At 44.1% G+C, this 21,621-nt stretch overlaps 1 protein-coding gene across 10 annotated transcripts in view; it reads left to right on the top strand.

Moving 5' to 3' along the window:
• The window catches only part of LOC108935142 (nipped-B-like protein), a 39,590-nt gene extending 18,694 nt beyond the window's left edge, over positions 1 to 20,896 (top strand). For 3 of the 10 annotated variants that reach the window (XM_018753473.2, XM_018753484.2, XM_018753492.2), the window contains 45 exons: positions 833 to 998; positions 1,206 to 1,306; positions 3,048 to 3,159; positions 3,297 to 3,448; positions 3,748 to 3,873; positions 4,228 to 4,379; positions 4,689 to 4,779; positions 4,950 to 5,540; positions 5,744 to 7,012; positions 7,379 to 7,555; positions 7,876 to 8,046; positions 8,393 to 8,464; positions 8,549 to 8,638; positions 9,014 to 9,117; positions 9,255 to 9,341; positions 9,465 to 9,696; positions 10,032 to 10,183; positions 10,254 to 10,334; positions 10,478 to 10,578; positions 10,787 to 10,922; positions 11,148 to 11,230; positions 11,341 to 11,473; positions 11,563 to 11,706; positions 11,794 to 11,880; positions 12,227 to 12,447; positions 12,670 to 12,772; positions 12,866 to 12,964; positions 13,136 to 13,282; positions 13,933 to 14,067; positions 14,236 to 14,334; positions 14,637 to 14,690; positions 14,830 to 14,938; positions 15,099 to 15,235; positions 15,468 to 15,608; positions 15,701 to 15,794; positions 15,896 to 16,050; positions 16,162 to 16,252; positions 16,464 to 16,637; positions 16,748 to 16,938; positions 17,022 to 17,129; positions 17,231 to 17,431; positions 17,943 to 18,529; positions 18,750 to 18,924; positions 19,567 to 19,746; positions 19,887 to 20,896. In XM_018753473.2, the coding sequence (XP_018608989.1) occupies positions 833 to 998; positions 1,206 to 1,306; positions 3,048 to 3,159; positions 3,297 to 3,448; positions 3,748 to 3,873; positions 4,228 to 4,379; positions 4,689 to 4,779; positions 4,950 to 5,540; positions 5,744 to 7,012; positions 7,379 to 7,555; positions 7,876 to 8,046; positions 8,393 to 8,464; positions 8,549 to 8,638; positions 9,014 to 9,117; positions 9,255 to 9,341; positions 9,465 to 9,696; positions 10,032 to 10,183; positions 10,254 to 10,334; positions 10,478 to 10,578; positions 10,787 to 10,922; positions 11,148 to 11,230; positions 11,341 to 11,473; positions 11,563 to 11,706; positions 11,794 to 11,880; positions 12,227 to 12,447; positions 12,670 to 12,772; positions 12,866 to 12,964; positions 13,136 to 13,282; positions 13,933 to 14,067; positions 14,236 to 14,334; positions 14,637 to 14,690; positions 14,830 to 14,938; positions 15,099 to 15,235; positions 15,468 to 15,608; positions 15,701 to 15,794; positions 15,896 to 16,050; positions 16,162 to 16,252; positions 16,464 to 16,637; positions 16,748 to 16,938; positions 17,022 to 17,129; positions 17,231 to 17,431; positions 17,943 to 18,529; positions 18,750 to 18,924; positions 19,567 to 19,746; positions 19,887 to 20,252 (8,177 nt within the window). In that variant the 3' untranslated portion in view covers positions 20,253 to 20,896. Of the gene's footprint in view, positions 1 to 832; positions 999 to 1,205; positions 1,307 to 3,047; positions 3,160 to 3,296; positions 3,449 to 3,747; positions 3,874 to 4,227; positions 4,380 to 4,688; positions 4,780 to 4,949; positions 5,541 to 5,743; positions 7,013 to 7,378; positions 7,556 to 7,875; positions 8,047 to 8,392; positions 8,465 to 8,548; positions 8,639 to 9,013; positions 9,118 to 9,254; positions 9,342 to 9,464; positions 9,697 to 10,031; positions 10,184 to 10,253; positions 10,335 to 10,477; positions 10,579 to 10,786; positions 10,923 to 11,147; positions 11,231 to 11,340; positions 11,474 to 11,562; positions 11,707 to 11,793; positions 11,881 to 12,226; positions 12,448 to 12,669; positions 12,773 to 12,865; positions 12,965 to 13,135; positions 13,283 to 13,932; positions 14,068 to 14,235; positions 14,335 to 14,636; positions 14,691 to 14,829; positions 14,939 to 15,098; positions 15,236 to 15,467; positions 15,609 to 15,700; positions 15,795 to 15,895; positions 16,051 to 16,161; positions 16,253 to 16,335; positions 16,638 to 16,747; positions 16,939 to 17,021; positions 17,130 to 17,230; positions 17,432 to 17,942; positions 18,530 to 18,749; positions 18,925 to 19,566; positions 19,747 to 19,886 lie in introns of those variants that run through there. The other 7 variants (XM_018753518.2, XM_018753499.2, XM_018753509.2 and 4 more) reach the window with 7 other exon arrangements.
• The last annotated feature ends 725 nt before the right edge of the window (positions 20,897 to 21,621 follow it).

Here is a 21,621-nt window from a genome sequence, read left to right as displayed (position 1 = left end):
CTTCTGATTGCAATGTAACAGCTCTCGGTACTTGGCTGCCGCTGCCCCTTTTTGCATTTTAATCCAGGAAGTAACTTTATAGTATTAATGCATAACAATGTTTATTAAAACAAAACACTACTGCGGATATTGGAGGCTGAAACGAGGGAAGTTACTGTAGTTAAGTACAATGCACTTAATTGCAAATGGAAATTCGCACTTGGTATGAATTCTGATATTATATAAAGCTGATATCGGTATGTATCTAACATCTGTTTATAGTATTGATATATAGCTTACCTTTGATTCAGTGATTTGCATTCTAGTAGTCTTAGACTGAAAGATGCTGTTACCTCCAGTCTGTGACTTTTGTGTGAAATAGGTTTTTAACACTTAATTTTTTATTTTTAATACCAATGCATTTACAACTCATGAATGTATAGTAAATCAGTTTATCTTATTAGAGCAATCTCTCTTCATGAATGAAAAATACAAAATTAAAACTAGAATTGACTGAAGCATATATTAAAAGCCCATATGGGAAAAGGTGAACATCTCCTTTAACAATGCTGTTTTGTTATTTTATACAATCTTGTCAGATCAGCTTCTTGTTTTATTCTGCAAAAGCTCACTGGTTATCCCTCATGTTATTAGAGGGTGAATATGTATTTGCTGGCCATATAGTAATTTTTCTCTCTTAATAAATGGGAAAGATTTTTCTTTTGAAGAAATAATGTTCCTACTGTCTCTGCCTTGATGGCACAGAATGGAAGTCTTGTGCAAACTGCTTTTGGTGGCCTATACCCTACTCAGGGTGATGGGGAAAGCTAACTGCCTACCTCTTTCTCTGCAGTGTTGAACCAGCTGCCCTTGCCCTCCCCTCTCCCTGCCACCACCACCAAGAGCCTGCTGTACAATGGGAGGATTGCTGATGAGGTCAGCTGCCTGCTTGGTTGCAGGGATGAGAGCCTGGTGTCCCAGCTGGCACAGGGCCTCAGCCAGGTCTCCACCGAGCACATGTGGGTACCCTCCCATCACACATTGAATTGTTTAGGCATTTCATAATTTCTACTTACTGTCTTGCCTAATAGCTGTTGCATTAGCAACGCAGTCTTGTAAGTTTCTGCATTTCATTAATAGGTTGCTGTCATTCGCTGTACATTGGTTTAGATTCCAGCTGTAACTTCTCCTTGCTTTCGACGTTGACATATGTGACTACCCTGCAGAGAACTGAAGGACAACCTGGGCAGTGATGACCCGGAGGGTGATGTTCCTGTGCTGCTGCAGACAGTGCTGTCCAGGAACCCCAACATCTTCAGGGAGAAAAGTATGACCAGAGTTGCCCAATAACTTTTTGGGATAAAAATAAATTTTCATGGGCTCATGGACACTCAAGGCAGTTTCATGGAGATGGTGGCGAGACATATTATTATTGGTTTTCCAATAGGTGCAGTTAGCAGGAGAGACAGAAATGTTGGGGATTGGTCAGATTCTCTCCCATCTTACTATGACCCCCATAAAATACTGTCTGACATGTGTGAGTGAGGTCTGAAATGCAGAGTACAGTGAAAAGGAACAAGTAACTGTGAACCTGACAAGCTCCTTTGAGGGTCAGTTTCTGCCGCATACAGCTTTAATTTACAATACTGTGTATCTTTGTGTTAGGATTGGTAGTGCTGTCAACTCTGCTAGTAGTTGCCTTCAAATGGTTGGTACTCAGCAAACCCTTTTACAGCCTATGTGGTGGTTAAGTTATGAGGGTCACATCCTCATTAATACATCACCATAATTTGACCTTCATCCATAACAAATATAATGCAAAAAATGGATTTCCAAAGTTATTGGTGAAAAGACTGTCTTGTTTGTCATTTACATGGAATGTTTTAAATCACAGCTGCCTTTTCTGTCTGAGTGCAGTTTGTGCTTTCCACCACCTTGCATTTTAACCATAACTTTTTCCACACTAAAGCCTCTTTGTGTGCTGATATCAGTTAGTCATTGCCAGCATATGCCAAGCCTTGGTCAATCCTAGGCTGAATTCTTGATCAGGTGGCCAGGCATCTAGGGGTACCTAGAGTGTTACATCAGTTGACCAGTGATAGCAAGGGGCCGACAGAATCACACAAAAAAAAAACCAACTACTAAGTTCAGTTTCCTTTATTGTACCAATTTACAATATTTACAGCACTGACAAAAACATGAAGATATTTTCCGGGGAGGAGAACACAGTCCCAAAGAAAAGAACTTAGAAAAAATCAGTTAGTAAGCAATCCTAGCTATAGAAAACAAAAGGGTCTTCAGCCTCCATGATGTCCTAACTACACTTACATCATTTCATTTAGCTGATCCTTTTCTCCAAATCAACTTGCACTGCTAAGCTACTTATTACCATCTAACCATGTATACAGCTGAGTAATTTTTACAGGTGCAATTTTAGGGTGAGTACTTTACTCAAGAGTGCTAGAACTAGAGGTGAGATATGAACCTGCAACCTTTGAGTCCAAAGGCATCATCTCTAACCACTGTACTCCAATTAATCTGCAAGTACCTTAGCTGCTCCAATTAACCTGCCCTACCGAACAATAATTAAAAGGTACAGGAGGTGACACCCACCTCTTCCCTAGTCTGTCTGTTGTGTTGGATATGTGGGTCACATGATATGCTTACCTGTCCCCCCCAAAGACACCACCACCAAAACAATCTTCACAGTAAACCAAATTACAAAGAATAAAAAAATGTCTGGCAACAAAACATATATGCAGCAGTGTCACTGATCAAACAAGCCAAATGCCAGCACCATAAGACTGGGGTTCACTGGGTAAAAGATGGGGTTTTTAAAGTGGCAGAGCCTGGATGTGATTTGGTCCAGATGGAGGAAGTGACAGCAGGATTGATGATAATGGACAGGGATGGCAATCAATGGTAGACCTGTATAGGAAGTTTTTTTTTTTTTTTTTTTTTTTTTAAAGAAAAAAAATTAATTACACCAAAAATGTGCAAGGATGTGACACTGGGTTTATTGTGAATCATACCCTTTCTTAGTTTTTAGTAATGTTTTTATTGTGAAGGTATAATGCAGCAGCCAATGATGCCACAGTACAAGATGTCCCAGAATTCCATGCATGGCAGCCCAGCATCAACAAACTACCAGCAAACCACTATCTCACACAGCCCTTCCAGGTATTCTGTAATTGTGTTGATAATGTAATATATTATTTTTCTAAGTTTCTTTGGGGCTTATTAATGACTTAAATAGTTGATATTTTAACAAATTATTCTTCTTCCTCCTCCTCCCCCGTAATCTTCCCTTTTGGCAGTCGCTTTGTTCCTCCACAGGCAGGTTCAGGAAGCCGGTTTCTGGCCCAGCAGAGCAGCCCGGTGCCCAGCCCCTATGCTCCGCAAAGCCCTGCGGGCTACATGCAGTTCCCACATCTGCATGGCTATGCCCAGCACCAGCAGATCCCACAAGGTAGGGCACCCCTTATATGTGAAAGCTTGGTGTGAGAGGATGCTATGTGATCCTTGAGTCTGTGAATTAAGTTTCCTATCTTGCAAAGTAGTGTTACCCTGAAGCAACTAACCTTAAGTCTATGCATGTTCTGCTCTCTGTGTTTCTCTTTGTCTTTTTTCCAACCCTGGGAAAATGCTGGTTTAGTGTATTCCTTTTGATAACCAGCCTAGACAAAAGTGCACACAGACAGCAGGCCAGATGTTTTTTTCTTCTTCATGCTGGCTGATCTTTCCCTGTGTGTGTCTCCTGTGGTTTAGACCTTCATGGCTCTCCTCTGGTCTCGGCCCCTGCTTACTCAGGAAGCCCCCAGAGACCTGCACAGCCTTGTCTGGTGGTCCACCCCCAGCCATCCCCTCAGCAGAACCCCTCCACCCCAACTTTAGGTATGGGTGCAGTCCCTGGGACACATAGGCATTTTAAATGTGTAATACATGTGACCACACTGCACCTCACTCTCACATTACCATGACCACCTACTTGTTTGCTTTTCTTGTTTGTCCAGTCTGTGATGTTTGTGGACTCAGCATGGCTCCTTGTGCTTTTCATTCTCCTGAGGTTGTCACTACTCCATGTGGAAACCTGTCTCTTCAGCCCACTCAGGGTTTTTATACTTTCCTGCATGTGTTGGTGTGACTGTAATGCTGAAACTAAATCTGTTTGCTTAGTCAAAGGAATGTACCGATGTCTCCAACAGACTTACTCTACTTATACCTGTTATCCTTTTTTTGCTGTGTCAGTAGCCAGTCCCATGGTGCCTAGTGGCATGAGGAACATCCATGATAATAAAGTGCCGGGGCAGATGACAAGCAATTCAGCCAATCATGCAGATGGTGCAAGGCATGGGTCCAGTGAAGACTACATGAATATTGTTCACAGACTTGGGAGTGAGGTAAAAAAAAAAAAAAACTGTTTAGTTTTAGATTTGGTCATTTAATCATCTGTTGGAACAATCATGTGGGTGCTGAGGGAAATGTGCAAAAGATACAAAGAACATTCTCTACATCATTGCTGGTGATCTTACGGAGGCAGGTTTGCTAAGAAAAGACTAAATGCTGAGCTTCTGATGTATACAGGAGGTATGTATCTTGTGTCTGATGGAGAAATCTTGTAATTTTTTTTTTTTTTTTTGTGATACTAAGCAGGTGAAAATGTTTGGCTATATATCTGTGGGTCAAAAATCTATTTCCTTTATTTTCAGGAGAGTGACCCCTCCATGAGGAATGCCTCCTTTCCCCTTCGTTCTCCCCAGTCTGTATGCTCCCCTGCAGGCAGTGATGGGACGCCTAAAAGTAAGACTGGACCCCAAATTCATATGCTCAGTAATTTTCCACCTTCATTGGAAAGGAACAGAAATATGGAGTGAAATGTATGGAGTGAAAGATCCTTACTCATGCAGTCACAAGTTTTAGTTGTTAGTTTGATTGGCACATTTTTTACACACTATATCTGTCTGCTCCAGCGGCATCTCGGCCTCCGCTCATCCTGCAGTCTCCACCCCCCTATACATCTCCCCGTGACGCACCCCCCGACCTCCTACTGGACTCCCCTGATCGCAAAAAGAGGCAGAAGAAGGTGAACAAAGAGGAGAATGAACAGGTTGACAAAGCAGCCATGTACGATATTGTCAGCTCACCTTCCAAGGACTCTACCAAGCTGACACTGAGGTTGTCTCGGGTGAAGTCATCCGAGATGGATCCATCAGGAGAATTGTTGCCAGGTGTGGAGCCCGGTACAGACCCAGAGGGTGATGTGACATACAACAGCTTGTCATATGCCGCAGCCCAAATGCCACATACACCTCAAGACCCAAGCAGCCGACCTGGCATGGGGCATTGTCTAGGTACAGGCGAGTCGGCTGTTTACCTCCAGGCCTCGCAGGTCCCTGTGTTGCAGAACACAGGCATGCTCCCTGGTAAACAGCCCACTGCTGGAGGTGCTGCCAGCATGCCGTATGACGAGGTGGAGATGGATGCACTGGCTGAGATTGAGAGGATAGAGCGTGAGTCAGCCATCGAGAGGGAGCGCTGCTCCAAGGAGGTGCAGGACAAAGGTGTGTGGCAGATTTCTGCTAGTTTCCATACTTTGTCCATGGAATGCTTACTCGCAATGCCACATTAACAATTTGAGTGCTTGTCGTCAGGTCAGATTGCTGCTGTTAATGCAGTTCTGTTACCTGATATTTTCTGAGTATGTCGCTTGTTATTTGTTTGATTTTGGCTGTAGTGGATGTTGAATGCAGTTTTCTCTTTGTAGATAAGCCACTGAAGAAGCGGAAGCAGGATTCGTATCCTCAGGAACCTGGGGCAGGTGGCACAGCCGGCGGTCCTGGCGTGGGGGGTGGGGGCAGTGCTGGCAACAAAGTGGCTCCCCAAGAGGCCTCTGCTGCAGGCAATGGTGTCAGCCGGCCAGCCTTAATGGTCAGCATTGACCTTCTGCAGGCGGGCCGTTCAGAGGGCCAACTTGACCTGTGCTTAGCTACACCAACGCCTGCACTGGAGGCCCAGAGGTGGCCAGAGGAGCCCCAGGGGCGTCCTGTCACAGATGGGTCTGGGCTGGACCCCAACAGCGTGCTTCGGTTTAAATCTGGCCAGGATGCCGGGAGCAGAAGGTCTGATGGGGAGATGAAGGCTGCAGATGTCCGGTCTGAGATCATAAAGCAGCGAGGAGAGACACCGAAGAAGGGGAGCACAGAAGTATCCAGACAGAAAGGTTTGGATGGCCGTGCAGAGACCCACAAACACAAGCATGACAGCCGGCGTGACTCTTCAGGCAAGCTACTCAACTCTGACAAGAGGGTGGACCTGTCAAAGCACAGACCTGATGGCCGGGGACCTGATACGCCACGTCATCGACAGGAGGGCCGTTCCACATCATCTTCTGATTCCTCAAGGAGGGATGGGCACGATGGCCACAAGGGAAGTGGTGCGGTGGACCCATCCCGGATCCGCCGACCTGATACTCCCAAATCCTCTGGTAGGGGGGAGTATGGACGTGACAGGGACCGTGATCGTGAGAGGAAACCAGGAGAGGTGCGGTCCCCAGACCAGCGTTCAAGACCAGATAGCCCACGCATAAAGCAAGACCCTGGGTCTCGCCCACGCCCTGATCATCCAGGGTTTAAGCCTTCTAGTGGGAAGGACGACAGGCGGAGTGGTGAGGGCAGCAGGAGTCGTACTGATGGATACAAGCAGCAGCCTGACAACAAGCCTGGAGAGTTCCCTAGCTACCTCTTGGGGGGCAAGTCGGGGGCACTAAAGAACTTTGTCATCCCTAAGATTAAGAGGGATAAAGATGGAAATGTGGTGTCAGAGCGACGGTCCCTGGGGAGCTGGAATGAGCCACGGGTGAAGTTGGAGCGCCTGGAGATGGTGGAAGACCTCCATAAGGGGGCCAAACCTGTGGTGGTTCTTCAAAAACTTACCCTCGATGAAGTGCAGAAGTTTATTCGGGAGAAAGAGGGCAGGAATGCTCAAAGCTCCAAGTCTAGCAAGAGCAGGCCCTCCTTGTGCAAGTCTGAGAAAGGTAGGTCCTTCCAAACAACATTCCATGTTAAGGAATGTTGGACAAACTGATTTCATATGATTTTTAGTTTGGTTTGATTGTTGCATTTCGGCAATCAGGAGTTTGCTCCTATATTTTATTGTTCTGACAGCCTTATAACTAAGCCTGCATGTAAATTCTCACTGGGAGTGTTGGCTGTTATGCTCTAGTAATAGCTTTGAGAATTGCACTGGTAGGCAAACAGTTGAGAACTGACAACTTTTCTTTGGAAAAATTGAGTAAAGCATTTATTGCAGATTGTTTTGCAATAACACAACATCCATCCCACTTCTGGAGAATACACATTTATAGTATATTAATTTTTTTTTTTTTGCCTTGCTCCCTGAGGTGACGTGGACCAGTCAGTGCTGAAGGAGCTTCCTCCACACCTTCTGGCTGAGATAGAGTCCACTATGCCGCTGTGTGAGAGGGTAAAGATGAACAAACGCAAGCGAAGTACAGTAAATGACAAGCCGAAGTATGCTGAGGTCAGCTCTGAGGATGACAGTGAGTGTGTCACTGAGTGTAAGTATTCTCTGGTTTTTCAGTCTTTGTCCCATACTGTAGAATGACAGGGTAATGTGCAGAATCTATGTAGAATCTCTATAGGTGTTGCACTTCCTTGAGTTTGTTCTCCATTCTTGTATATTGTACCATGAATGCAAATCTGCCATAAATGGGTGTTTCGTAGAAGTAAAATGAAGTGAAAGTAGTGACGAGTCCGTTACCTGTTCCATGAGTAAGTTCAGAAAAATTAAAAGGAAGCACACAATCTCCTAAACTGACTTCAGTGTCAACTAAGCAGGTGTGATGTCACTCCAGTCTGCTCTCCATCTTGTGTGCAGCAGCTCGGAAAAGGCATAAGAAGGATCGTGACCGCGCCTGGGAATATGAGGAGAAGGAGTCACGACGAAGTGGGGGGGGTCACGAGGGCCGTAGGGCTTCTGGTAGCCGCCAGCGGGACCGCAGCCCGGAGTATTCCGAAGATGAATCCCCACTGCCAAACCTGAGTGACTGTGAGTACCTTGCTGGCCTATATGGTCAAATGCTCTGCAGCAGGTTTCAGCTGATTGAGACATTTGCTGCAATAGTCAGGATGTGAAGTTCTTAATAGTTTTCTGTATCTATTGATGAATCAGTTTGGACTGGAACAAAAATCCTAACTTTTATACCTGAAAGGTGACTGGGAGGATAGGCAGTATGAATCCGTTTGCTTTATTATCCATGACACCAGGTCTTGATGACTAATAGTGGTTTGGCCTCGAGTGTCTGAAGGAGAAAACCTGATCCAATGAGTATCCAGGCATGTCACTGTAGTTGTGTTTTACACCACAAGGCAGGTCACCCTTCTATTTCTAACAGTGGCTAGAAAGATGAAGAAGAAAGAAAAACAAAAGAAGAGGAAGGGATATGAACCAAAGCTCACACCTGAAGGTACTTGCAAGGACTTTTTTTCTGTTCAAACAGAACTGGGTTTTACTCATAAAAACCTGGTAATTTTTAAAACTTTCTCTACAGAAATGATGGATTCGTCAACATTTAAGCGTTTCTCGGGAAGTGTCGATAACATCCTGGAAAACCTTGAGGATATGGACTTCACTGCTTTAGGTACTAATGAACTACATGAATTGTTTTGCTTTGAAGTGGAGTTGCTATTAGTTACCCTTTCGTTGTGTCCATCTGGGATTTGATTGGTTGGAAAGCCCAAACTTATTAGTGTAAAAAGTGATATTACAAAATTGTAGGAAGATTGTCTAACTTACTGGTGGTTTAATTCTAATAACCATATTTGGATTTATAGTCATTCTGACTGACCTGCTAAGTTTTCTTTCTTTCCCCAGAAGTTATTTGCTTCTTCCCACACCCATCCTCCTCCTCAAATTTTTTCAATGCAGTATTCTCGAAAGTCTAAATCTGTGTTGAGTCAGATGATGATTCATAGCAGTCAGGCATAACCTTCAATGAGTCCTGTTTTCTCTCCAGCGGATGATGACGAGATCCCCCAGGAACTGCTGCTTGGGAAGCACCAGCTGAGTGAGCTGGCCAGCGAGTCAGCCAAGATCAAGGCCATGGGCATCACCAGCAGGGTATGGCAAGGCTGGCTGCTGTAGCTCCAAACCAGAGCTGAGGGCATTGGTATTGTTGTCTTGTCAGACCTGCACTTAAACAGTTTTACTTAACAACTTATGCTTTCCTGATTGAATGTCTCATCTGCCATTCACAGCTTACATCAGACAAGCTGGTAAAAGTTCTGAATATACTGGAGAAGAACATTCAGGATGGTTCAAAGCTCTCCACTCTCATAAACCATGTGAGTTTGTCATCCAGAGTCAACATGCAGTTTTGTTAGTAGAGGGTATACTTCCTGCCTCCTTGATATTTTGTCTTCTCCTACAGTTATTGGCTGCTCTAATCTAGTCAGTCTTCCTTTCAGGACAATGATGCTGAGGATGAGGAGCGACTGTGGCGAGATCTTATCATGGAACGGGTGACCAAGTCTGCCGATGCCTGCCTTACAGCCCTCAATATTATGACATCTCTGTACATGCCCAAGGCTGTGTACATTGAGGATGTGATCGAGAGGGTACTCCAGTACACCAAGTTTCACTTGCAGAACACCATGTATCCTCAGTATGATCCTGTGTATCGTGTGGACCCCCATGGAGGTAAGAGTGCTATTACTGTTTTTTTTTTTGGTTCTTTGGGTCTTGGTTACTTTGTGTGTATCTTATATCTACAGTTTCCTCTGAGTATGCTAAACTTGATAGCCCACTTTTACGAAACTCTAATTTAAAGTATCTGAATGTTGGTCATCCCATCCATGGAAGATGTTTGAAACATGTCAGGTTGCATAAGGGAGATCTAATGTAGTTCATGTCTTATCTTACATCTTACCAAGAAAATGTAGAAGAAAGATGTAAAAGAAACATTTGCTTTATTTCTAGGATTTGCATACCTTATACAGGGCATGTTAATATTCCTTACTTACTTCTGTTCCTAGGTGGGATGCTGAGTTCCAAGGCGAAGAGAGCCAAATGCTCCACACACAAGCAAAGGGTTATTGTCATGCTCTACAACAAAGTGTGTGACATCGTCAGTAACATTTCAGAGCTCTTGGAGATCCAACTCCTAACAGACACTACCATTCTCCAGGTGAGAAACCTCTCTAAAGAGACAGTTAAGTGTTAGTGCTGCATTTTACTGACTTTCTGGTCAAACTCAGGTCTCTTCCATGGGCATCACACCATTCTTTGTGGAGAATGTCAGTGAGCTGCAGCTGTGTGCCATCAAGCTGGTGACTGCAGTGAGTTCACACAATCGTGCAAATTTGCAAGCCTTTTCGATCATGATTCTGCCTATTGGCCTATGCCCTTGCTTGGCTTTAGTGGTATGTAGAGAATGTTATTTGGTGTTTGCACTGATCACATGCCTGTCCCTGTGGCCCAGGTGTTCTCACGGTATGAGAAGCACAGGCAGCTGATTCTGGAGGAGATCTTCACCTCTCTGGCTAGGCTGCCCACAAGCAAACGTAGTCTCAGGAACTTCAGGTGACAGTATCACTGTGACATGAAATGACTGAGACATGTTACATGATAGCAGAACTACTGAAAATCAGTGACATATTTTCTATACTTCTGTTTATGCTTGCATCCATGTTCTTGTGTGCAACCATGCCTCCAAGCCAAACAGTAGCAGTGTACATGGGTAAAAGATGTAGTTCAGTCTGTTTAACTGTCAGTATGCCCCTCCCTCCAGGCTGAACAGCAGCGATGTTGATGGGGAGCCCATGTACATCCAGATGGTGACGGCCCTTGTTCTCCAGCTTATTCAGTGTGTGGTAATTCTTCCCAGTGATAAGGACAATGGCAGTGAGGATGAGATCGACAAGAAGGTGAGAATGTACCTTTCAACCATTTCTGCCCTTGTTTAATGCATCTCTTCTACCTGTTATGTGGCTAGGAAGTAAAAAAACATACATTAAACACTACACTTAAACCATATTTTGTTGCTCTACTATCTATAAATAGGGGCCTTGATTAAACTTTTGAGGTGTCCTCCAAGTCTTGGGCTTAGTTACTTATCCTAATCTTCTTTCATGAACTTTAATTTCCACTAGGTGGATCAGGACGTCTTGATCATAAACTCGTATGAGACTGCGATGAGAACTGCTCAGAACTTTCTTTCCGTGTTTCTCAAAAAGTAAGATTTTTGTTGACCTCAGCTGAACCGCTGTTACTCTTCACCATGGGTTCATATCAGGTTTATAATCCCTGTCTGCCTGTTTGTTCCTTCTCTGATATTTTGTCCAGGTGTGGCAGCAAGCAGGGTGAGGAGGACTACCGGCCATTGTTTGAGAATTTTGTGCAGGATCTGCTGTCAACAGTCAACAAGCCCGAGTGGCCAGCTGCTGAACTGTTGCTGAGCCTACTGGGTCGACTGCTGGTGAGAGAAGAGAATCTCTTCACAATTGTAGAACAACAAATCTGATGCGAAGTGTACACAACTGCGTGTTACACTGCCTCTTCCCCCAGGTTCACCAGTTCAGCAATAAGCAGACTGAAATGGCCCTTCGGGTTGCTTCCCTTGACTACCTGGGCACAGTGGCTGCACGCCTCCGCAAGGATGCAGTTACCAGCAAGATGGACCAAGGATCCATTGACCGCATCCTCCAAGAGGTATATTCACATTGAACCCTGCCACAGCTAAAACTTGTTATACTCCCAAGGAATCATTGCACTCACCTTTCTTTATTCATTCCCAAGACATCTGGGAATGACGAGACACAGCAACTGCAGAAGGCTCTGCTGGAATATCTTCAGAAAAATGCTGAAACAGACCCTTCGCTTGTGGTGAGTGTTGAAACAGCATCAGTTTCTCAAGTCAAGATCTTTAACCAGCCAAAACAGGACAATTTCCATTTGAGCTGCACTGTTAAATCTGCAAGCACTACCCAGACTAAAACTGATGTTTAGATGTTTAAATGATTACTGAAGCTGACACTGCATAGATTTCCTAAGCTGCACCTGAGTAGGTTGGGGCTGCATAGTCTGAAGCTATGAAGACATGAACCAACCTTGTTGTTTGTTGCAAGATTGAAACAGGCTATGTGGGGGTGGAAGTTGCAGACTGCAGTTGACAGCAACGAAGGTTCCCTATGCTGTAGCTGACATGGGTGTACTTGGCTCTGCTCAAAAGTTTGCACGGAAGTTCTACATTGCTCAGTGGTTCCGCGACACGACTACGGAAACCGAGAAGGCAATGAAGACGCAAAATCAGAAGGATGAGGATTCATCTGAGGGTCCACACCATGCAAAGGATGTGGAAGTCACAGGGGAAATCATGCAAAGAGCAGAGGCACGCAAGAAGTTCCTGCGATCCATCATCAAGACCACACCTTCACAGTTCAGCACACTCAGGTAGGCGCTGCCCTCCAAACACACATTGGCAAGACAAGGTTTCATTTGCTACTACACAGCATATATGACAGGACAAGATGGTGCAATCCTCTTGGCATAGCTCTACTAGAAAAGAACTGGACCCTCCTGCAGTTCTTCCATTATTGTTACACTTTAGTTAAAAATTGAGTGTCTCACATCTGTCTGCAAATGGAGAGTCCTGATCAGTGTGTCTTTGCGCAGAATGAACTCTGATACCGTGGACTATGATGACGCTTGCCTCATAGTCCGATACTTGGCCTCCATGAGGCCGTTTGCACAAAGCTTCGATATTTATTTAACACAGGTAAGAGTGCATGTTGTCAGCTTTTGTATCTTCCTTGTTTTTACATGACCGCAATTTCGGATACGGACCTGCTTATCATCTGTCTTCCCTCAGATCCTGAGAGTGCTGGGAGAGAGTGCGATTGCTGTCAGAACCAAGGCAATGAAATGTCTTTCAGAGGTAGTCGCTGTGGACCCCAGTATTCTGGCCCGAGTGAGTTCTACCGTCTGCTGAAACTTACTAGAATCCGCATGCAGCTCAACTTAGTATCTGTTGCAGCTGTCTCTTTGTTTATTGGATATACCTTTTTAGCTTACGTTCCAACGTTCTTAAGTTCTTTGGCACAGGACGATCTGTAGTGACGTTGCTTGTTTGTCCCCCCAGCCGGACATGCAGCGCGGGGTGCATGGACGTCTGATGGACAACTCCACCAGCGTGCGTGAGGCAGCAGTGGAACTACTGGGGCGATTTGTGCTGAGCCGGCCACAACTCACTGAGCAGTACTACGACATGCTCATTGAGAGGATTCTGGTATGTTAATCAGGATTCTGGTGTAATTTACGATTGAAAACAATCATTACATTTGCACATTTAGCTGATGCTTTTCTCCAAGGCAACTTATGATGTTAAACTACCTACTTTTATTTACCCATCTATACAGCTTGGTAATTTTACTGGAGCAATTTAGGGTAAGTAAAATTACCCAGCTGTATAAATGTCTATCTGTACACTACCATCTGTCCCCATGTGCTCCGTTGGCTCCACACCAACAGTGTACAGACTGTTGCATGGGACTAAACTGTATTGCTTTCCAGGAAGTACTTCCCTTTGTACAAAACATAGTAACAATAGCCACTACATGGAAAGCAAAAGATGTATTGCTGTGGTCCTGGGGGCTGTGTTGGCTTAACGATTAGAAAAGGGTACAGGGATTCTGGCTCAGGGAATTCATTCCACTCATGGCACCTTGTAAATGCTTGTAGCAGTGTTTCAGTCTTATAGCTGACTTAAGTTTGAAAGTTCATTTGAGGCAACATTTGGACACACTGACACCTAGTGGTGGTGATTGAAAATAGCTGTCTGGGAAAGTCTCAACATATGAAGTATTGAGGCCTGAGGATGTTCTTGTTTAAGTGTATTTTGGATTCTGGTCTGATGGCTCCTTGTCTTGCTTCTCCCAGGACACAGGCATCAGTGTGAGGAAGAGAGTGATCAAGATCCTGAGAGATATCTGCCTGGAGCAGCCCACCTTTCACAAGATCACAGAAATGTGTGTGAAGATGATACGAAGGGTTAATGACGAGGAAGGCATCAAGGTTCGTCTGACTTGTATTTTACTTGAGCACACTTCTTGTGTGTGGAGTAGTGTTATACTTGAAACACACCTAAGTCACTACTTATGAGTTTGGAGTTATAATGCACTCTATGGTAAAGTGACATAGCTGAGTTGTCTGTGAGTGTAGGTTTCACATTTTCTTCCACAGAAATTGGTGAATGAGACATTCCAGAAGCTGTGGTTCACTCCAACGCCCAGTCACGACAAGGAGGCTATGACCAGGAAGATCCTCAACATCACTGATGTGGTGAGGCCAAGCATGGAGGTTTTCCAGCACATTTACATTTAAACAAACTTTGTGAAAACACATCCAGACAAGAAGTTCTTTGCTGTTTTTTAAGACCACTTTTGACATCAAACCTGAAACCAGTATCTAGTGTTTTGAGTCCTCATATACATTCTGGAAACATTTAAAATATTTTCTGCTGTAGACCTTTAAATTATATCCATGTATGTGGGGTTCCAGTCCCCAGTGACAGTCTCTCCACGACCTAGCAGTTTTCAGTGTGAATTCTGGTAATTGCATTTCTGGGAAAATGTCTTCCCCAGGTTTCTGCATGTAGAGACACTGGGTATGACTGGTTTGAACAACTTCTACAAAACGTAAGTTTTTACCTGTTTTAATGGTAATCGCCACGACTTGAGTATAGTTTGTTTTAATGAAAGGAGACTTTTAAGGCAGGTAATCCCATGGCAGGGACAGGGGTTTTCTACTGACAGGCGTGTCCTTTTTGTACCGCAGCTGCTGAAGACGGAGGAGGACGCATCCTACAAGCCAGCCAGGAAAGCCTGTGTGCAGCTGGTAGACAACCTGGTGGAGCACATCCTGAAATATGAGGAATCCCTGGCAGGTACACTGCCTTTTCCTAGTCCTGATGCACATTGGTTTTTTTTTTTTTTTTAATTCCCATGTAGTTCTCAGCCATATCCTTCAGAATGAAGCTGATAAAGATGGGGGGCATGCAAAGACAAGTGAAACTACTTGTGGCTCTTGTGTTCTCATACACCTAGATTCAGAAAACAAGAGCGTGAACTCCAGCCGCCTGGTGGCTTGCATTACAACACTCTACCTGTTCAGCAAGATCCGTGCCCAGTTGATGGTGAAGCACGCCATGACCATGCAGCCCTACCTCACCACAAAGTGCAATGTAAGCCTTTCTTGTCAATACATTTCAGAAAGAAAGCATATGGAAGGTTTGCACATGGAAACTTTCGGAAGACTTTACCTTAATGCTTTTGAGTTTTTTTACGGAGCTACATTATGATTTTCAAGGTTCCAATTGAAGTACAAAATATTAGTTTTTTGTCCACCGTGTTTCTCCATTAGGACTCTGATTCTGTTCTTTGAACGTAAGTGCTATGTGCAATTTTGTCCTGCAGACCCAGAGCGACTTCATGGTGATCTGTAATGTGGCCAAAATCCTAGAGCTGGTGGTGCCTCTGATGGAACACCCCAGTGAGACCTTCTTAGCTACCATTGAGGAGGATCTGATGAAGCTCATCATTAAGTATGGCATGACGGTGAGTGTGCGATGCTGTGTTGAACTGGTGCATACACAATCATCATATCTTCAGTCTTTAATCTAGTGTTCCAAAACCTTTTCTTGTTGTAGGTTGTGCAACACTGCGTGAGCTGCCTTGGAGCTGTTGTAAACAAGGTTACCCACAACTACAAGTTTGTCTGGGCATGCTTCAATCGCTATTATGGTAATTTTTATACTATAGCCAAGCATAAGAATGGAAGTGATCTGTGTAAGCTTTTGCTGGTGAATTTTACATGTGACTGATATCACTTAAACTCTTTTAAGGTGCACTGATAAAGTTGAAAACCCAACACCAGGAAGACCCAAACAGCACGGTTCTGGTAGCCAATAAACCCGCGCTCCTGCGCTCCCTGTTCACTGTGGGAGCTTTAAGCCGTCACTTTGACTTTGACCTGGAGGAGTTCAAGGGCAGCAACAAGGTGTGGTGTGGGATGGATGGGTATGCTTGGTGCAATGAGAATTACACATGTGCTGAGTGTGCCTTACCTCAGAAGAGGTTTGACATTTAGTTGCTCTCTCCCTGACCCCAGGTTGTGATCAAGGACAAAGTGCTGGAGTTGCTGTTGTACTTCACCAGGCATGAGGATGAGGAGGTGCAGACCAAGGCCATCATCGGCTTGGGTAGGCATCATCCTCGCTGCCCTTCACTGTTCCTGGTCAGTTTACACGTGCACAAGGACAATCCCCCATTTGTTCCCCTTCAGCATGGCACCTGATGTGGTTCTTCTGCACCTCAGACCACCACCTTTCATCCTAGGGTAGGCAGATCACAGGGTTTTGGGCGGCTAAGACCTTAGTGTTTGCTCCAGTCTGTCTCCTTTACTGCACACAGGCTTCCTGTTCATCCAGCACCCGAGCTTGATGTTCGTCCAGGATGTCAAGGGCCTTTATAACGGTATCCTGTCAGACAGAAGTAGCTCCGTCAACCTAAAAATCCAGGTGCTAAAAAACCTCCAGACGTACCTGCAAGAGGAGGACACACGAATGCAGGAGGCTGACCGCGAGTGTGAGTTATTCCCCAACTCAAATCCTTCCCGCAGGTCCCTGGTTAGTATAGCTGTAGGTGTCAGACTGTTAGGCTGATTATGTAACGATTCGTTTTCAAATGACTCTTAGGGAAGAAGCTTTCCAAACAAGAGGATTTGAAGGAGATGGGTGACATTTCATCTGGCATGAGCAGCTCCATCATGCAGCTTTATCTGAAGCAGGTGTTAGAGTCCTTCTTCCACACGCAATCCAGCGTGCGTCATTTTGCCCTCAACGTCATCTCACTCACACTCAATCAGGGCCTTATCCACCCCGTGCAGGTATGCCCTCCTCTTGCTACCACAATACATGACTCAACCTCATTTCTCCTGGCACCTGATTTCACACCCACTGTCCTATCTAGTGTGTGCCCTATTTGATTGCCATGGGAACGGACCCAGAGCCCACCATGAGGAATAAAGCTGACCAGCAGTTAGTGGAGATTGACAAGAAGTACACAGGCTTTATTCATGTAAGTACACAGAGCTGCACTTTATAGCGATGGGACCAAGGGACCCAAGTACCTGATGACCCTGATTTCTGGAGTCCCCTTATGGATCTGTTGTGTTGCAGATGAAGGCTGTGGCAGGGATGAAGATGAGTTACCAGGTACAAGAGGCCATATGGACAACTCAGGCTTCAGTGATCCGAGGCTTCCGGCAGGACGAAACCCACATGGCGCTGTGCTCGCACCTATATAGCATGGTGCGGGGAAACAGGCAGCATCGCCGAGCTTTCCTCATCTCACTTCTCAACCTGTTTGATGACAGCTCTGTGAGTTATGCTCTATATATGTGCACGCAATCACTAATACTCAACTGCTCAGAGACGAAACCTGTAATTGGTTTAAACTTTAATACTACTGTGCAGACTGCTTTGTTTTGAATATGGTGGTGAAACAATGAGCAATGTGGACCACAGTTTAAACTGTGCTATAATGGTGTTATACATAGCATGGAACACCCCCAACAGCTAAAGTCTTTGGCCCAATGAAAACGATTCTTTTCATAAGAGTATGCAATCATTAAAAAAAAAAAGAAAAAAAAAAACTTTAATATTGCTGTAAAATTTGAACTTTAAAATGGTTCCATTTAAACAAGTCTGCAATCTGTATGAAAGCTAGACCAGTAACCCATTTGGTAAAATTGATGCATTTACTGTATTACAGAGCAGGCCCTTGAAAGACAATTCATGTTAGATGCCTCTAATATCATTAATGATTTAGGTTTTAAAAAAAGGCATACCTTGTTTGTCATTTTCAAACATTTTTTGATCCTCACTGCAGAAGACTGAGGTGAACATGCTGCTATACATCGCAGACAACCTGGCCTGTTTCCCCTACCAGACGCAGGATGAACCCCTTTTTATCATGCACCACATCGACATCACACTGTCTGTCTCAGGCAGTAATCTTCTGCAATCCTTCAAAGAGGTGCGTATGACTCTTGTAGACACTCACACATACAACTTACATAAAAGCACTGAAATGGTCCCCTCTAACTCTTCATTCTCCGCCCCCCCTACACAACAGTGCTTACAGAAAAAGTGCAGGCGGTGGGAAAAGAAGCAGCAAGAGCGGAAGTATGCTTCTGAAGAGGAGGATGGTGATGTAAGAAGCAGGAATGTCAGCAGCGATGAAGATGAAGTGGTGCAGCGGCCTAAGAAGTTGAAGCAAATAGTGGATTCTGACTCTGATTCAAACTCTGGGTCCAACTCGGACTCTGACTTGGAGACAGAGGATGTGGACAGTGTGATGAGGCGGCTTCCTCATAATCCTGCACCACTGTTGGATTTTGCTAATGCCTCCCAGGGCATTCTGCTGCTCCTGGTGCTGAAACAGCACCTAAAGAACCTCTATGGCTTCTCAGACAGGTGTGCAGCACCCAAATTACTAATTGAGTTCAGTTGCATTAATTTCAGCTTTGAGAAATTAGTTTTTCTTCTAAATGTTCTCGTGTGAATGTAGGTGGTGTTCTAAATGGAAGCATCCCAGACCTTCCTCTCTAAGCTGTTCTCTATGATATTCACCTCTTCACAATATGAAAGAGGAAGCAAGTTTTGGTTTTTCAATGCTCCCATTTTCCTCCTGCAGTAAAATCCAGAAGTACTCCCCTACTGAGTCGGCCAAAGTGTATGACAAGGCAGTGAACAGGAAGCCACATGTACATTTCACCCCCCGTCAGACACTAGACTTCCTGTCTAACAACATGTCCAGTGCTGAACTCTCCTACGAAACCAAGAGGAAAATTGTCAGGCAGTACCTGGATGTAAGTGTTGCCTTCCATCTATTACTAAATTATAAATGGCTTAAAAGACTAATTCTGAGTTCAATCCACCACTATGTCTTTTAGAAACAGCAGATAACTGATAAATATAGATGTTGAGATATTGGGAAGGTGAATCAATGTGGGAAACTGGAGTGTTCAAAGATTAATAACTAGGAAGAGTTTTGGTGGTTGTGTAACCACAGACAGCATGTGTCCAAAGCTGTATAAATGTCTAGTCCAGGCTAAAATGCTCAGTATCTGAAACAGATGTGTAAATGCGTCAGCTAAATGAATAAATCTTAAAAAAAAAAAAAAAATTCATGTAGCTGATGCTTTTCTCCAAAGCAACTTAGAACATTAAGTTACAATTATTTACCCAATTATACAGCTGGGTAAGTTTACTGGAGTAATTTAGGGTATCTTGCTCAAGGATACTGCAGTTGGAGGTAGAATTCAAACCTGCAACCTTTGGGTATGAAAGGCAGCAGCTCTAAGCACTATGGCACCAGCTGTCCACCTAGAATTATATTTTAGAAATCCTAGACAATTTTGCCTGCCTTTAACTCCACTTGGTATGTAGTTTCATTTTATAGATTGAATATATAGTTCTTGACCACCCTTGTCTTGTTGTGCATGTCTTAGTTCAAGTTGCTGATGGAACACTTGGACCCAGATGAGGAAGATGAGGAGGGAGAAGCATCAGCTAGCGCCAATGCCAGAAACAAAGCCATTACTGCACTGCTAGGTGGCTCTAGCCCCAAGAACAACACCACTCTTGACTCAGAAGATGATGAGAGTGATGGCGATGAGCGAACTCCAGGGGTGAGGGCTGAACAGCAGTAGTTTTCTATGGTGTTGGTAATAGTTGCTGGCTATATCAGTGAAGCCCTCGCTTCTGTCAGTGCAGTAAACCACCTTTTCTTTTCTTTTTTCTTTTTTTTAAAAAAAAAAACTCTCCACAGTCATCTCGGAAGGTCAAACGCGGAGGAGACTCTGCAGAGGCATCTGGTCACATGAATGAAACAGTGGAAGCTATGGACGTCATTGCTATATGCTGTCCCAAGTACAAGGATCGGCCACAGATTGCACGGGTCATCCAGAAGACCAGCACTGGTTACAGTGTCCACTGGATGGCTGGCTCTTACTCAGGCACCTGGGCTGAGGCTAAGAAGCGTGATGGACGCAAACTGGTGCCCTGGGTGGACACCATCAAGGAGTCGGACATCATTTACAAGAAAATTGTCTTGACGAGCGCGCACAAGCTGACTAATAAAATGGTGCAGACTTTACGATCGCTGTATGCAGCAAAAGAGGGGACCTCCAGCTAATTTTGGTTACTCCTACATGAACATCTGAACTTCACTGGGATCCAATATTTTCTAAAGAATACTACAAACACACAGAACTTTAAATACAACATTCTGATGAACCTGAGGGAGTAAAGAAAGGCCTATTAAAACTGGTCTATGAAGAACATAAGAGATGTGGATCCAACACATGCTGTGGTTAACCAGGATGAAACTACAGGAGAAGGAAATGTTTGGTAAACATTGTGTGGGAGTTCCTTCGCTGTTGTGCAGCAACCCGGTTGTTTGATTTCTACTCCCACTGTATCATAGTTTAACAAAAATGTTTATATCTGACAAATTCTGTTTAAAAAAAAAAAATAAACTTAAAGTGAATGTTGGAAATTAGTGTGTTGATGTTCTTAATAAAGTGTTCTTGGAGTATAACCTAGTACCGGATGGCTTTCTTTAGCATAGCTCAATCTCCAGGGAAGCAGTTTTTTATATTTGTTTTTAATTTTTTTGGGGGGGGGTCCATCCATGCTGTACAATGGCAGAGTCTCCTGAATATAATTTATGTTTAAAAGGAAGCATACAGTATACGTGGCCTACCTGCAGGAGGATTTTTGTAAATGTAGATTTTGATGTATTAGGTCACCAGGTTAGTAATGAGAGAAAGGGATCCCCAGCACTTTTGGCGGAGCGAATACTGCAATAAATTTTTTTACTTCTCTTTGTTACTTGTCTTGTTTGCATCTGAATTTATTTTGGGCTTATTTTAATTTTTTTGTCATGGGAATAATCTTAGTTTAAATGAAGTGTCTTTTTGTTGATAGGTTTTTGTCCTTTTTATCCAGCTGGCTGCAGGTATAAGAGTGGGTGGGATTTGAAGAGAGACCAGACAGTTCAAACTCATCTCAGAATTCATACTTTTTGTCTGACTTGACAAAAAATGATTAGTACAAACATGGACAGTTATGTATCATTCGGTAATTGAAGCATATTTATGGGAAACTGGATGGCCTACGGTTTTGAAGAATGGAGGCCGTCTGGTCTGGAGTCTGGGGCTGAAGATTTGTCACCTTGCCAAAATGGAATTTAAAACAAGTTTTACACAAGTATTGTGCACAAGGTTCATAAGGTGCAACAAGAAGTTGGTAAAAATATGTACCTGCTGCAGATAGCTGTTGACAAATACAGAAATCATTAAGATAACAGCCTGAGCTGAGGAGGCCGATTATAGGACAAATCTAGCAGAAGCTCGAACACCGACCAAAAAGCTGAACACACACACAGTATTGTCTCGACTTGCTGGTGGTAAAGTCCAAATATCATTTCTACATTCAGGCCTTATGTATCGATGAACTTAGTGCAACCAGGAGCGCGCAGACTTTGTTAGTTCGCTGTGAAA

The sequence above is a fragment of the Scleropages formosus genome, chromosome 6, assembly GCF_900964775.1.
Source record: "Scleropages formosus chromosome 6, fSclFor1.1, whole genome shotgun sequence".
NCBI lineage: Eukaryota > Metazoa > Chordata > Actinopteri > Osteoglossiformes > Osteoglossidae > Scleropages > Scleropages formosus.
The sequence above is the reverse complement of the archived record's forward strand: the minus strand, read 5'-3'. Positions and strand labels throughout refer to the sequence as shown.